General features: G+C 34.1%; 1 protein-coding gene across 1 annotated transcript in view; it reads left to right on the forward strand.

Annotated features, from left to right (window-relative positions):
* LOC150099398 (SWI/SNF-related matrix-associated actin-dependent regulator of chromatin subfamily A containing DEAD/H box 1B-like) overlaps positions 1–17,038 on the forward strand; it is a 406,425-nt gene that overhangs the window by 140,321 nt on the left and 249,066 nt on the right. Inside the window, exon 7 of the mRNA XM_090404492.1 lies at positions 4,769–4,959. Within this exon, the coding sequence (XP_090260618.1) occupies positions 4,769–4,959 (191 nt within the window). The remainder of the gene's footprint in view (positions 1–4,768; positions 4,960–17,038) is intronic.

Below are 17,038 nucleotides of genomic sequence, written 5' to 3' on the forward strand. Positions count from 1 at the left end.
ATAGGGAGGTTGGCTTCGGTACGTGGATGATGTGTTTGCTATTTGGCCACATGGCCCAGACACATTCCACTCCTTTTTAACACACTCAAACAACCAACAGCCCAGAGTCCTGTTCACCTTGGAAAAGAGGAAAACAACAGCCTCCCTTTCCTAGACACTCTAATCACTCGCCAGCCAGATGGATCCTTAGTTTTCTTTGTTTATAGAAAACCCACTCATACAGGCAGATACATTCACCAGCAAATCCCCCCCCCCCCCACAACAATATGGGGTTATTAAAACACTATATAACAGGGCAAAATTAATCTGTTCAGATGACAATGGCCTAACCACTGAACTAAACCACATCCTTAATACTTTCTTAGCCAATGGCTACAACCGCAAAAAAATAATAAAACCCGTAAACCACAACCCCCCCCCCCACAATAAAGATTACACTAAATCTATCACCATTCCCTACATCCAGGGCACCTCGGATAAAATAACCAAAATCCTTAAAAAAAAATGACCTGACTTCTTGTTACAGACCATATAAAAATTTGGCATCCCTTATCTGCTCTGCCAAAGATCAACCACTTCCCCTAGACCTACCTGGGGTATACCAGGTCCCTTGCAGCTGTAAACTGTCCTACTTTGGCCAAACAGGCAGGACAGCGAATATCAGGATTTCAGAACACGAGGACTACATCCGGTTTCACCAATACAGCCATTTGCGCTTGCAGACCAATGATCCCGATACCTGCCACAGAATATGTCGGAAGAAAGCCAAAGTAATACACCGCAGCAAGTTTAAGTACAAAAGATTATTCATAGAATCAGCCTCAGCTCTAAAAACCGTTCCAAACCTCAACAAATTTGTGTGCATGAGACTGCCCCAAATTTGGGAGACTTACATCATGAGAACATCAGCCCAATGGCCAAGACAAATATGGCACATGCCTGCATGCGCGTGCCATATTTGTATGTTCCCATTTAGGTGCCAATGTGACATTGCCGAAATATAGGAAGTATTTATTAAAGTTTCTTTTAATTAATATTCCAGTATGCATTGTAAATTCCTTAAATAATTTAATAGTCGTGTTGTCAACGTATAAACCTTTCTACAAGAATTATATAAATGATTATATTTGTATGGTTATTTTAATTAAGTAATGTTTCTTTTGTATTACATCTCTTTTGTCTTAATTATAAGATTAAATGTAGACAACACCAAGAGAGGGGGGAAAAAATGGAAAAATACATTTATTTTTTCCTTCCTTAGTGTGTTGTTTATACCGTAAAGCATTATTATCAATAATCAACAACACCCAAGGCTTTCTATATATATTTAAGCGAATGTAATGTATGAGATTTTAAGTGTCTGGGAACTTAGAATTGTTTTATAGCAGATAAATAATAATCATGGTAATGAGAGCCTCCTTGTGTGTCATCATTTCATATTTGTAGGGAGACATTTTCAAATCAAGTTTCTACATTCATTGAAATAACTGTCCACATATTTCAAGTGCAATGACTATTTTTCTTGTTTATTTTCTTACACCATAGGAATGTTTCATCATATTTTTTGTAGAATGTATGCTGGAGACGTGATGTCATTGGTTGCTTTAAACACTATGCACTTGACTTGTGGGAAAACACAAACACACATAATATACTAACTTCTGTGGTGAAACTTCCATTTCACTTTAGCCTCTGTAGCTCATTCGATGCCAGTGATGACTTTTTATTGTAAGGATCTGGATTCATATCTCAGGATATCGTTATTGAATTCTTGATGTGTACCCTCAGGGAGGATGCACAGGATTTTATGATAGTACTGCATGAAAAGTTTATCATTACCAACTTCCTGTCAGCAATTTCACTCCAAATTAATTACCCGTCAGGATTAAAATATCATCAGATTTACATTTTGGTCTTCTAAGTCACTTCTTAGTTTATCAACTCACTTAGATTTTGGTTTTCTTTTGGGTCTTTTTCTTGCCATCCTGGCAAAAAAACATTTTGTTTTCCTAACTTTTCATCTCCTATTCTGTTTAAACAATCATGCCATTTTCTGCTTACACCTTCCTGAATGCTAACGGTGTCAAGTTCCTTCCTGATATCTTCGTTTTTAATACAGTTCTGCCATTGATGCTGTCTGTTCACTTACCTTCTTTTCAGAGCTCTCAGGTCTGAGTCTTTTCTTTCTAGCCAACCTTTCTCCTTATATCCCCTCCACAGCATTTTCTTTTTTTTGCAGCTCCTGCCTAATAATACCACTTATCCATCTACTCTACTTGATTTATCCTCTTGAATGGATATATAATCCAATACTACTTCTTTCAAACATTCCTTAATTATCTGCCATGTACAGCTGACATTATTCCTGTGTATAGCAAATTTTTATATGCATTGCTTCAAGCTGCCTCCTAATCTTATCATAATTACCTGTCCTATAGTTCCGCATGCATCTATTCATAACTTCAACTTCCACATGTTTGACAAGCTTCCAAGTCAAGACTGCATGATCAATTTCCCAAATCGAAGACAATGTTGCTATCTTGGTTATGGACAGATCCTGTAATGCTTTTTTAACACTCACATATTCAAGTTCTCTCAAGTCACATTCTGTTTCAAGTAATTATCTTTTAGTGGGTGAATAAATTCCATTTCCTTCCTGCCACATAATCTTTTCATCCTTCCAGTCGATGTCCCCATGGTTGAAGTTCCCTTAATAATTATTCTGCCTGCATTCGTTACGTTAATTTGCTGATGCATATCATTTACATCTTCCTTTGCACTTCCTGTTATGGAGCAGCAACCAACTGTATGTTTTTATCCTGTTTGCTTCTATTTTATGCTACATTACACTGAAATGCACCTGAATCTCTGGCCTTTTGCCTGACCTTCTACTCTTATTTTGGTTGCAGTTCATCTGTCATCAGCAATATCTCCCCTTCTATCCTGTTCTGTCTGTCCTCCCTGAAAATACTATCTATCTCTCACATTCTATCCCTGCAACTATATCATCCTCCATAAACCACGCTTCACTAATGCATATAAATTTTGGCTAGATTGCACCCAAACCACTACCAAAAACTACCTATCTTATTCTTGATTCTGCTTGTAGCATTAGTATACATAAAGTATGGTATCCCCTTATGCTCATAACTGTCTTTTTGAATGGGACAGTCAATATACCCTGTATTGACCACCCCATCCCGTTGAAATTTTTTACAAAAGGCACTGGATTCTGTATTTTTCCATCATTCTTACTCTCATGCACTTACCTAAAGGCTACATGCATCCCCCCCCCAAACATCTCTAGTTTCCCACATTTAGTAAGTAATGCTTTCTCCCTACACCTAACTCCAAATTCATTCAGTTACAATCTGTCTTCCTAAGTCAGATTTGCTTCACAGGCCCACAAACTGCACACTATTCCTCCTGCACAACTTGTGCTTTGATTTATTTCTAAACATAGTCCTCCTCAACTAGTCTCTTCCATATTCCTGGCAGTAGACTCATAATCATTACTTTTTCACTGTTCTTTTTTAGTAACTTTCATGCCTCCCCATCCTTTCTTTTTGCTTATTTGCACTAAGAACAATTCTTCCACTTTACATTCTGATAGTCCTACTTAATATCATTGATTTTTGTGCATGAGAAAACACAACTAATTAGTGCCAACCTTGTTAAGCACTCCTCCTATCATAGATTCAACCAAAAAAAACTTTTTTTCTTCTCTTGCTTGAGGAGGGTACAAAGAAAGTTTTTCCCTCTTTACTTTATACATTCCTTTCTCTTCTCTTCTCTTGAACCTGTTTTTTTCTCAGCTCTACCACTTGACTGATGTTTCTGCAATTGTTTGAACTCGCACTGTGTCCTGTCCAGAACTCCCTGTAAACATGCTATTTCTCTTGACCTTCCACTGCTGCACTTTCATCAGCAATCTCGCTGACACATTTCCCCACCTTTTGTCAACATCTTCACTCTCCTTTTATGTTTTACTCATCACACACAACTGGTGACACTTATTCTTAAAATGCTTCTGACATATTTGCTTGCCAGTCTTGCTTTCCTCTCCCAAGTCTTTTACTCTATATAACAAATATATTTCACACATACACCTGAACAAAATCTCTTATATGACTACTTATTGTACTTATAAAGACTTCTTGGTTGCCATTGTTCTGTTATGCATTGCAACATATTGACAATGTTCAGTATAATATGACATGCAATTTTTTTTAAAAAAATAACAACACATGCTGTTACATGCTTATAAAAAGTAATAAGCTACTACAAATTAATCTATTAGGTTCAGGAAAAAAAAGCTTCACTTTCTTGTGTATTTTTGTACTATGCACATGTTGATGGACTCATTGGTGGTATCCTTTGGTATGTTTTAAGAAGTTTCTTCAGACGTTTGTGTGTAATTTCATTTAAATGAACTATTTTGTGCACCCAACATTTTTTCTGTAGCATCATAGTAGTTGTTGCATGAAAGTGATACTCTGATGATTCACAAAGCTCAAGTGATGAATCCTACCAGCAACTAGTGAAACATGAACTTTTTTGGCTCACAGATGTTACAGAAATATGCAACTCATTTCTTATTATTTTTGAGATTGAAATGATAAACATAATTTGTGTAGCTATGTATTTTGAGTTCTTTATAATTATCTCTCTTTATTATAATCTCTGTTAATAGTACTTTATTTTTCTATTTCTACTGATTCATTGCTTGTATGGTGTGTGCTCTTTTAAAATCTTTTTCTAATTTTAGGTTACATCTTGTACCATATCAAATGATAGGACTTAATTGGCTTGTTCTTATGCATAAGCAAAATGTAAATGGCATACTGGCTGATGAAATGGGACTTGGAAAGACTATACAGGCAATAGCATTTTTATCTTATTTAATGGAACAACATGAATTCACACCTCACCTTGTTGTTGTGCCATCATCAACTTTAGGTACAAAACAAAACAAAAAAAAAAAATATATATATATATATATATGAAGTGATATGTTTATAATGCTTTTAGTTCATGAATAAATTTTTTTGTGATATAATTTTTGTTTATTTCAATTTATTATTATTATTGTAAGCATAATATAATTGATGCTACACAGACCTTATTTGTGCCTATGGTCTCATAGAAGGTTCTCCAATGTTGGAGGGATTTTTTGAGTTATTAATATGGCAGTTACACAACAACAAAAAAAAATGAGCCCTATTTTAATCTTAAATAGGGCTCTTTTTTGTTGTGTAACTGCCATATTGAACATGATGTGAAGTGCAAGAATTGAAAAAATTCCTTTCCATAGCAGCAGTTTAAGTTATTGAAGAACATGCAGAAAAATGTGATTTGTGTTTTAGCTAGTTTATCCTCAAACTGATCACAGGGATGTGATTTTTTTTGTCAGGTCATGACCTCCACCTCACCTTTAAGAAATAAGGCAAACACACTGGGGCTTCTGACCTAATGTCAATCCACACATTCATGTAGTGCAACCTATTAGTAGGTATCCACTGGTAACCGAACAAATGAGGCTGGGTTGGCAATTTGGAGTTAACCAAATTGTATTCTCTATTGGCTTAAGCCAGAAATATATATGATGGTATAACATAATGAGATTTCATGCTGGCTATGACATTGCCTGGTTGAACAACAGCCCCCCCTGCTGTTTTTGTGAAGGAACCAGGGCAAACAGCAAAAAACCATTTACTGGAACCAACTCAAACTCAACATCTAGAAGAAGAACTGAAGATGGGAACCTTCAATTTAAAGAGTATTAATGGAAAGGAAATTGAACTTGAAGAACTGGAAAAGTTACATGGACAGAATTAACATCACTGAAGGCTAAGATCTTACTAAATAATAAGTATAGAATGTTGTATTCTGGCAATAATGATAAAGGAAAGGAAGGACTACTAATAAATGGACAGTGAAACTTATTTGTGCCTATGGTCTCATAGAAGGTTCTCCAAAGGAAAAAGTGGAGGAATTTTTTGAGTTATTAGAGCAGATAGCTAACAAAGAAAATGGAAAAAATATCCATTGTTGTAGAGCTAAATGGATACTGGAGTTAGTGCATGGCATTAATAATGACATATTATTAATGCCATGCTTCAACATAAAGATGTGCACAAGTTCATGTGAAGAGAAGACACAAGAAATAAGATAAGCCTCATTGACTGTGTAATTGTTCATAGTGATATCTTCATGCTGTTTCAGGATACAAGATGTACAGAGGATTTGACTATCACTTAGTTTTAAGTAGGATAAAAATGACTATTACATTGGAAAGAACAGTATGTAAGAAAGTTTTAAAAAGAATTAAAGTTGAGCAGCTTTTACAGGTAAACTCTAGACTCAATTATACAAAAGAATAAACAGTTCAAAAACAAATACCAAACCTTGGAGTCTCAGTGGCATACTCTGAAGAAAACATTGATTAATTCAGCAGAGAGGCATGTGGTTGAGGTTTTCTGCAAGGATAGAAAAATTAGACCTCCATGGTGGATTCAGGAATTAAAGAGATGGTCAGGGAAAAGAACAAAGCACATCACAAGTTCCTGGCAAGTAAGCTGCCATTTGTCCTTAGAGAATGCAGAGGAAAATATAAGAAAGCCAAGCACCGTAAAACTAGCATAAGCAAAAATCATGCAAAGACACGAGTGCACAGTAAGACTAGAAAATAAATATCAAGAAGGAAAAATATTCTGGAGGCTATTGAAAAAGCTTAGAAATGAAAGAGTACAATAAAAATAATCAGATGATAAAGGTCACATGAAAACTGAAGATAAAGATATTCTAGATGTTTGGAGTAATTCCATTGAATGATTGCCAAATGAAACAAGCACCGACAACAAATTAAAGATGCCAAGAAATTATATTCTTGGTTTAATCCTTTTTTCCGAGTGTAAACTACTTTGTTTGCACGTGAAGTAACTTCATGACTTGGCAACTCGTATATGGAGGCTATTAACTTCGAACTTTCAACAAGCATTGACAACATGGTAGTAGATGACACTCAACAGGAATGCAATCATGGATATATATATACATACATATATATATATGTCTATATACATATATATCGATATATATGTATGTGTGTATATATATATATACATTTATATATATCAAATATATATATATCCAAATATATATCAAACATATATATATATATATATATATATATATATATATTTGTGTATGTTAAAGATACCAAGCTATTTTAAACCTGGTTTTACTCCATTTCCCAAGGAGTAAAACCAGGTTTAATACAAATTACCTTTAATTTGTATTAAACCTGGTAATTACAAATTTAATTTGTAATTACCTTTAATACATTTCATTGAATTCATTTAACTACCTAGGATGTATGATCACATATGAAAATGAAAAAGATACAAACGTAAAAATTGCAAAATATTTAAAAATAACAGGTGTAATTAACTCTATATTTAAACCAAACCTAGTTCAAAAACAAACCAGGCTAAAAGTATACAATACATTAGCCTTACCGGTCTTAATGTATGGAAGCAAAATCTGGACAATAAAACAAAAAGACAAACAAAGATTAACAACCGCAGAAATGAAGTTTATGAGAAAAACTGCAAAGTATATCCTATTTGATCACAAAAGAAATGAAGATATTATGAAAGAATTAAACCAAGAACCAGTAATAGAAAAAATTAAAAAATATAAACATAAATGGATGGAACACATTCAAAGAATGAAAACAGAAAGATTACCAAAACAAGCCTTAAAGTACAAGCCATTAGGGAAAGAGAAAACCAGGACGTCCTCTTTAATGATTCAACGATGACTTTTAAGGCCGGAACAGGCCATGCTAGGCCTAAATCCTTGATACGTATGATGATGACCTTTAATACAAAGGTAATAATTAACTGTAATTAAGTCAAGTTTGCGCCTGCACGTAATGCAAGTCTAGCTGGCCCGTGCAGGTGCAAACTTGACTTATTTGTCTGTTTGCTTACTTGGGAAATGGAGTAAAACCAGGTTTAAAATAGCTTGGTATCTTTAACATTTATTATACCCAAGGTAAAATACTTTCTACATCTATCTCTCCTCCTGAGATTTTTATTTAATAAGGTTAAAACACCTTATGGTAACTTGTTCTGGTAAAATACTTATAAGCCGTGTATTACTAAATATTACTAAAATCTGTATTACTAAAATCTTGATATTTCTAGCCTGGCTCCCACTGATGAGACCTCAATGAAGGTTGAAACCGGTCTGGGTAGTGGCCCCTTGCCTTTAATACAAAGCATCATACATCTCCTCCAGGAGATGTGCTTTGCATTATGGGTAAATATTAAGATTAGTGATCAGAGCTTATTCTACTTTTACCATGAGTTTCCTTGCTCTTGCACTACCTGCAGGGCCAGCTAGACTTGCATTACGTGCATGTGCAAACTTGACTTATTTGTCTGTTTGTTTACTTGGTAAATGGAGTAAAACCAGGTTTAAAATAGCTTGGTATCTTTAACATTTATTATACCCAAGGTAAAATACTTTCTATATTTGTGTGTATATATATATATCAATATTTGAAGTAGAGAAAAACCATCAAAAATTGAAATATGTGAAAGGCAGCTTGAGTAGATGATGTTCAACCAGAAATGCTAAAATATGGAGGCTCAAAAGTTATATAATGGCTACACTTTATAATTCAGAAAGCCTGGTTCAGAAGGCTGAATTCTGGATGACTGACTAGAGTAGAATTCTCATAGTATCCATCTATGAAAATCTCTTTTAGATGGATGGAAATATAACTGAGGAATTTCCGTATTGAGTGTTCCTGCAAGTATGGAGGCTAAGTAAAATTGTGTAAGAGAAGCTTAGAGATGAACAAGCTGGATTTAGACCAAATATTGGTTTTCAGGATCAGAGTTTCACTTTAAGATAGGTAGTTGAGAAATCATAGGAATATAGCAAGAATCTGTATTTAAGTTTCGTAGATCTGGAAAACATATTACTAGGTACAAAGAGAAAAGCTGTTGAAAACTTAGTTATATAGTATGAATGGGATATTATATCAATCAACACTTAGTCTATATTTGAGTTGTAAGTTAGCAGCTTGAGTTGAAGGAGGTACAGAAGATGGATGATGTATAGAGGCAAGCAATCAGAGATGCTACTGATATACAGCATTTACTGGGCAATTTGAATGGGCTAGAAGGTAGGCAAATGATAATGGCTATTAATTTAATGTGTAAGTGTAAAGTCACTTACCTTAGCAAGTAAAAAAAATTCTATAACTCAGATGCGGGAACTAGAAAATTCATCAGACCAAAACAATTGAAAACGACCAAGAAAGAATAAAGATAAACGATTAGGAATCTCAGACATTTTAAAAGTAGGCACATGGAATGTGCGAAGCATAACAACAAATGAATTAAAGGAAACAAAAGATATAGATGGTTTTACTATGCTATATAGTGAAGTGCACCAACATATCAGAGCTTCTAGTGGTGTGGTCATTTTAATCGATAATTATTATTATGTGACACCTCCAATGAGTCCAAAAGACTCATCGAGGGAGGGCACCTACTCTACAACTCTCCATCTCCACCATTCAATCCACCAACTACTGTGAACATCATCTACACCAATGCCATCTATTTCCCACCACAACACTAGTATTTTCACAGACAATCACAAACATCCATGCTCATAGCAGGATTCAAACCAGCAGTCTTTTTTGGCTGGAGAGTGGATATGCTAACAACTTGGCCAACCGGGCTGGCAATAATAAATAGAAAAATAGAATACGAAAGTACAGTTTTGTAAATGATCAAATAATAACAGTTTAATTAAAAGCAAATAGAAGCTACTTAAATATCATAGGAATATATGTCCCTGAAGAAGATAGGAAAGAGGAATCCGAACAGTTTTATGAAGAACTACATAAACAGTTAAATAAATGTAATTAAAATGACTATATTAATAGCAGGAGATCTTAATGCTAGAGTTGAAAATAATCCAATTCCCAAATGTCTTAGGAAAATATGGAGAAATTTGCATGAATAACAATGGTCAAGAACTATTAGACTTCTATACTTCCAATAATTTTAAAATAACTGATTTTTTTGCCAAAAAAAAAAAGAATATAAATAAATGTACTTGGAATGGCAGAGGAACAAGATCTATAATTAATTATCTCATTACTAATCAGAAACTAGCTCCATGTGTGAGAGATGTACATGTTTACAGAGGAAGTGAAATTTTTTTCAGATAAATATTTTATCTGAAAATAAATATCAAAAAGGGGTAAGATATTCTGGAGGTTGTTAAAGAAGCTTAGAAATGGAGGAAAGAGTGCTGTTAAAGGAGTTAGAGATGATAAAGGTGACATGAAAATGGGAGAAAAAGATATCCTTGAAGTATGGAGTAATTACTTCGAAAAATTGCTAAATGAAACAAGCAGTGATAGCACAGTGGTAAAAAACATTCAACAGGCATACAGTCAGGAATACATATCCATACTTGAAGTAGAAAAAGCCATCAAAGGCTTGAAATGTGGAAAGGCAGTAGGAGTAGATGATATTCGACCAGAAATGCCGAAGCATGGTGGTATAAAAGTGTTACAGTGGTGCACTGCATCGTTCAGAAAGACTGGACAGAGGAACGAACTCCTGATGATTGATGTAGAGCTCTAATAGTACCCATATATAAAATTGGAAATAAAACTGAATGTGAGAATTACAGAGGTATTTCTCTACTGAGTGTTCCTGATAAGATTGTGGAAGAAAAGCTTGGCGAAGAACAAGCTGGATTCAGGCCAAATGGAGGCTGTCAGGATCAGATCTTCACTTTATGACAAATAGTTGAGAAAGCATGGGAATATAACAAAGATCTGTATTTAAGTTTTGTAGATCTGAAAAAGGCATATCACAAGATGCCAAGAGAGAAGCTATTCAATACACTACAGTTATACGGTGTTGTTATGTCGATGTTTTTCTTATGTTTCTATATGATTTATGCTTAATTAGTTGTTCACTTAAATCTATCCTTTCTTACCTAAAACCTTATACAATCAAATCCTACCGGCTGCTCTATTGTTATATATTCACCTTTCGTTATTTATTCTTTCTTCTCTTATTTTAATCTTATTCTTATATCTAGGATTGTTTCCTCTTTGGATACTGGCGAATTTATATTTTGCTGCGCCAGCCAGTATCCTGTAGTAAAAAAGATCCTTACTCAGGGAGACAGTACTAGATTCTTAGCTTTCTTGCACATCTTATTTAAACTGCCATATAGATTCAGATTATTGCAGTTGTGATCTAAATCTATATTTATATTCACTCTCTAAATCCTTCCCACCAAAATAGGTTCCATTTTTATAAGTAGTAAGTTGGAATTGTAATCAGGCATGACTCAGGTTCAGGTAAATATGACATATTTATTGGAATATCTAAAACACAATACAAAATTCATACACTCAATTATGTTCAATACTAAATAAAACTCGAATTAAGAGGTTAACACTTTCTAAATTAATTAAATCTTATAAAGCATGCTAAACACAGTAACTGCATATTGGGATATAGATAGCAAATGATATGAAGTTAAGCTAAATTCCTTTCAGTAGTATTACTTGTAAGAGAAAATTAACAAACATTCTAATGTCACTGAGATGCTAAATTCTGCTATTCTTATCGCATTAAATTAATCCTATCACATACAAAATTACAAAAGATCTCTTCCAAACAATTCTTCTTACTCTCAAAGGAGGTTAACTTTCTAATTTGAGACTGTCCACAGAGTTCTTTAGAATACAGTTCTTAATTTCATATTTGTAAACAATCTTCTCTCTTCTAATGAACTTTCACACAAAATAGAGTAATTGCACCTTACCGAGCTTTTTCCGAGTCGTTCTGCACCACATGTATGTCTGGATACTTCTCATCTATTGGCTGTCCACATGCCAACGTAAGGGTTATGCTATCTTCATTCCTTCTGCTGAAAACAGACTCAAATCTTTGCGTTTCAGGAACAACTCGATGGGACTTTTCATCGATGGCTAGATTCTGCTAGGACTGGAATTTTTACCTTCAGCTTTGCATAGAATCCTACTTCATTTTAAGAACGCTCGCAGTCCAACATCTTATCACAGACTTCACCCCCCCCACCCTACGCGAAACTGTCTGCTAACTTCCGAACTACCAAAACAGGAAAACGTTACAATCAGAGAGAGTGCGTCTTCTGATACGCGCTCAAGCCCTTATATTCTTCTATAGAGCGCCCTCTTTTCTCAGTCCCCTTTTTTGCACATGGCCTTTATCTTTTCACCCCTTTGGGTTCATCCTTCGCTTTTACGACGCTGTTATACTTGGATTCACAGAATACATGGCAACGTAATTTTCCGAGTAAGCTATAGCCGCTAGTGTTATGCTGTACACGTGTAGCTTTATGCCTTCCAGGAATTATTACTTAGCATCTTTTTAGATGACTCACAGTAATTTTTATATAGCTTAAGTGAGGCTTAAATTTAAATCAGATTATCTCTCCTTTTAGATATACTTAAAAATGAAATCTTAATATAATCATCTCAGCTTAAATATAAGGCACTTGGAATAAAGAATACAAATTTAACATAAAGTGAAGAAGTTTCTCTTTTAATTTCAGCTGATGTGCAGGTATTTCTCTTTGTCAGCAAGTTTTATATGTTAGATTCCAAATGAATGATTTCTTTCCAAGATTTCTTCATTTAGGATCTAACAGTGTCAAGGGGCATTATGTCAAGCAATACTTATTCTTTATTTGAGTTGTAAGTCAGCAGTTAGAATTGATGGAAGTACAGGAACATGGTTTAATGTTAAATCTGATGTGAGACAAGGATGTACATTATCCCCTCTGTTATTCATTATCTATATGGATCATATTATGAAGGAAAGTGGTATTAAACATTATCCGAATTGGAGATGTTAATGTCAGCTCTGTGCTTTATGCTGACGATGTTATACTTCTAAATAAATCCGCTACAAGTTTGCAAGATTCCCTGACTAAATTGAATAATTGTTGTAATAGCTTTGGTATGAAGGTCAGCATTAAAAAGACAAAGACAATGAAAATAGGTAGAATCGTTAAAAATGTCAACTGTGTTGTGAACAGGGAACCTGTGGAACAAGTAAAACATTTCAGCTACTTAGGCACGATTTTTACTGAAGATGGTAAATTAAATATGGAAATAGTCAACAGAATCAATAAAGCTGGTATGGTAGGAAGTCAATTGAATAAATTCATATGGAATAAGAGAGAAATTAGTCAAAAAACTAAATTAGCTGTATACAAGACAGTTTTCAAACCAGTTTTAACGTATGGATCTGAGAGCTGGGTCAGAAGTAAAACACTTGACCAAAAGACTAGAGACTGCAGATGTGAGAGTCCTGAGAAAGAATAGAGGCGTGAACAGATGGCATCAATGGCAATATCAGATTAAAAACGAGGATATTAGGAAAGAACTTGACATTGTGTCAGCATCCAGGAATGCGTTAGCATAGCTAATTTCAGGTGGTATGGTCAAATAAACAGAATGGGCGAGGAAAGGTTAACAAAACAAGTGTTCTCTGCCAGGTTGGCAGGAAAACGACCCAGAGGAAGACCAAGATATAGGTGGATTGATATGGTACAATGTGCCTTAGACGATAGAAATATAAGATCTGATAATGTTGGAGTCTTGTCAAGTAACAGATTGATTTGGAGGAAAATTGTAAATAGGAAGTTAGTAATGATGTAAATTTTTCATGTAGTACTATCATATCTTGTACACCTTTAGGGTACATATCAGGAATTTGATGATGATGATATTTTATCTGAAAAAAATATTTTTTTCAGATAAAATAATTTTTTCTACTAAAATAGAAATAATTATTTCTATTTTAATGGTCTCTAAAATATAAAAACTAGCAAAATGGAGAAAGGAAGTAATAAGAAAAAACAAGAAATAGAACAAGTATACAAAGCATATCTATTACAAGAAGAAAGCATTAGAATGCCTTATCAATCACGATTAACAGATTACCTAAAAGAAGCCCAAATCAGTGAAGATACAGAAGAATGGAAAAACTTTAATAAAGATAATCCATAATGCGGCCATTTAATAAAGATAATCCATAATACTCCTCTTAAAGCTATTATTTTTATGACTATTTTGCCTGCTTCTGTTTAGGAGTGCCCCTGTTTTAATGTCAGGCTTTTTACTCATAAATTCTTAGAACATTGTAGATGTGTATTTACAGATAAATATATGTACAATAATGAAAGAAAATTGACAACTTCCAAGAAAATTCATTCTTGGAAGTTTTTGCTAGTCTTCTTTCCGCAGTGTGCATATACGTCTGCTGTTATGGTGTTGGAATGGAGTGTGTATGTGGGGGGATGGGGTTTGGCAATGTGAGAGAATTGAATTGAAAACCCGTTTTTTTTTGTATAATATATGTATACTATTACTAATATTTTCTCTCAAACCAGGTTTTGGTGCGGTGTAGTTCCGCACCAAAACCTGGTTTGAGAGAAAATTTAAAGAGTCATGTGAAATGCTCAAACATAACCCAAATCTCAACAAAATTGATGGCCTAACCATTCCAAGAATGTGGAGGACCCATCTACAACCTGTATAACAACCTAAACTAGCCATAGAAAAATCCCACTACAAGAAGACAACCTGCTGAAATGTTTGTAACATTCAACAGCAACTGAAAGAAATCATATTATAATAATCAGAGCTGTACAAATCTAGAAGAATATTAATACATGAGGACTTTTGCAGTTTATTGTAGTTGTATTTATTTATTTATTTTTTTATTTATTTAAAAATTTTTATTTTTTATTTTTTATTATTTTTTTATTACTAGAGGTCAGACTAGGGAAAAGGATTAATTAACTACGTAGATTTAGTTTACCGGTATACAGGGCTAGAGCATGTAGCTTGGTTCCTTATACACTTGTATCCTCCGATGATGACCTTGATATGGGGGTCGAAACGTCAAGTTTTATTTTATTAGTAATTAATAAAATAATCTGTTCAACACGTGTTTTTGTGTCCCTAAATTTATAAATATGAATGCTGATCACCGTGTAACCTTAAAAGAAAAAATCTTAAAATTAATAAATAACTGTTGGTGGAAATGTGAGGTTTCATCAGATTGGTTAACAGCCAAGGTTATATCTATGTTTAAGAAAGGAAACAGAGATGATTGGGGAAATTACAGAGGAATAAATTTTTTAAATACAGGTTTCAAAATTTGCAGTAAAATTCTGAATTAAAGACTTAGAAATATTGAAATAATCTACTCTCAGAAGAATAAAATGGTTTCAGACATGGAAGATCATGTATAGACTATGTATGTGCTAAAACAAATTATTGAAAAAAGACGAGAGTTTAATTTAGAGACTCATATGGCCTTTATAGATTATGAGAATGCTTTTGATAAAATACGCAGAGAAAAATTATGGAAAATAATTTAAAAAATAAGGATATCCATTACATTTGGTACAAGCTATACAAAGTTTATATAAAGATACAATAATGCAGTTAGGTAGTAAATTAACAGAAGAGATTGAAATAAATCAGTGTTAGACAGGGATGTAGATTATCTCCACTCTATTCATTACACAGCTAATTCTCTTTTTACACCTTTTTTTTTTTTTTTTTACATGATTTTGAAATTTGAAATAGCATGGTTTGGAAAACAAAAGCAATTCTATTTTTACATGGTATATTTTGATTTAAATGGCACGTATTTTTGAAATTTCTGCTTGAATTCAGTTCTGTTAAAAAGGGTATTTCCATTATAATTACGTTTACACGTTTTGTGTTTTATTCATGAAAGTTTTGTTCATTCAATAGAGTTATATGGGTATGTATTAAATTTTGAAGTTTTGTATGCATAATATCAAATTAGTAAAATTAATTATTGATTATTTTCAGATATTTTTGTAACATTACCCCATTAATCACGATGCCAGATAATTCAGTTAGACAGAAAAAGAAAAAAGATAATTCTTTGGAAACTAAGATCCAAATTTTAGATCTTTGAGCAGCTGTAGAAGGTTCAACATCCTTAGGGAAATACTTTGGATTGAACGAAGCTACTGTGAGAACGATTAAGAAAAATGAAGAGGCCATTAGAAAATCTGTTGTTTATTGAACAAAATTATTATTACTATTACTATTACTATTATTACGGGCAACTCCAGGGAGTCACTAGACTCATCGAGGGAGGTCCCAAATCATATTCATCACAACTATTTGACATTCATACAGTATCTATCATACCTCGCCTTAAACTCATTCACTGTCACAGCATCCACCACAGACTCAGGGAGCGCATTCCACTCATTCACTACTCTAAAAGTAAAGAACCCAGCTCTAACACCTTTACTAACCACACTTTTGCCCAGTTTCCATGGATGTCCCCTAGTCCTCCCACAACCAGCCCTGTTCTCAAAAATATCTTCTGAATTAATTTTATAGAAACCCTTCAGTAATTTGAATGTCTCAATCATATCTCCCCTCCTCCGCCTATCAACCAATTTTTGCAACCCACAAATCCTCAACCTGTTCTCATACAGTTCATTCCACAGACCTGCTATCATCTTGGTCACTCGCCTCTGGATCCTCTCCACCTCCTCCCCATCAAGAAGAAACCTAGGTGACCAAATCTGTGCACAGTAGTCTAGATGGGGTCTTATCAAGGCTCGATAGAGAGGAACAATAACCTGCTTGTCTCTGCTTGTCAACGTATTCTTCAGCAACCAAGTGATTTGATGAGCTGTTTTGGTCACTTTTGCAATGTGTCCCCTAAATTTCAATTCCTTATCTACCAACACTCCTAAATCTCGTGCCTCATCAATTTCCTGGAGCAGGGTTCCACCAATGCAGTAAACTGCCGCCAATCTTTTCACCCCAAAATGCATAACCTTACATTTTGCCACATTAAACTGACATCCATTCTCCTTAGCCCAGACCTCCAATCTATCCAAATCATCCTGCAAAATTTTGACGTCA

The sequence above is a fragment of the Typopeltis vanoorti genome, chromosome 14, assembly GCF_054136105.1.
Source record: "Typopeltis vanoorti isolate ZY-2024b chromosome 14, IOZ_Tvanoo_1.0, whole genome shotgun sequence".
Lineage (NCBI taxonomy): Eukaryota > Metazoa > Arthropoda > Arachnida > Uropygi > Thelyphonidae > Typopeltis > Typopeltis vanoorti.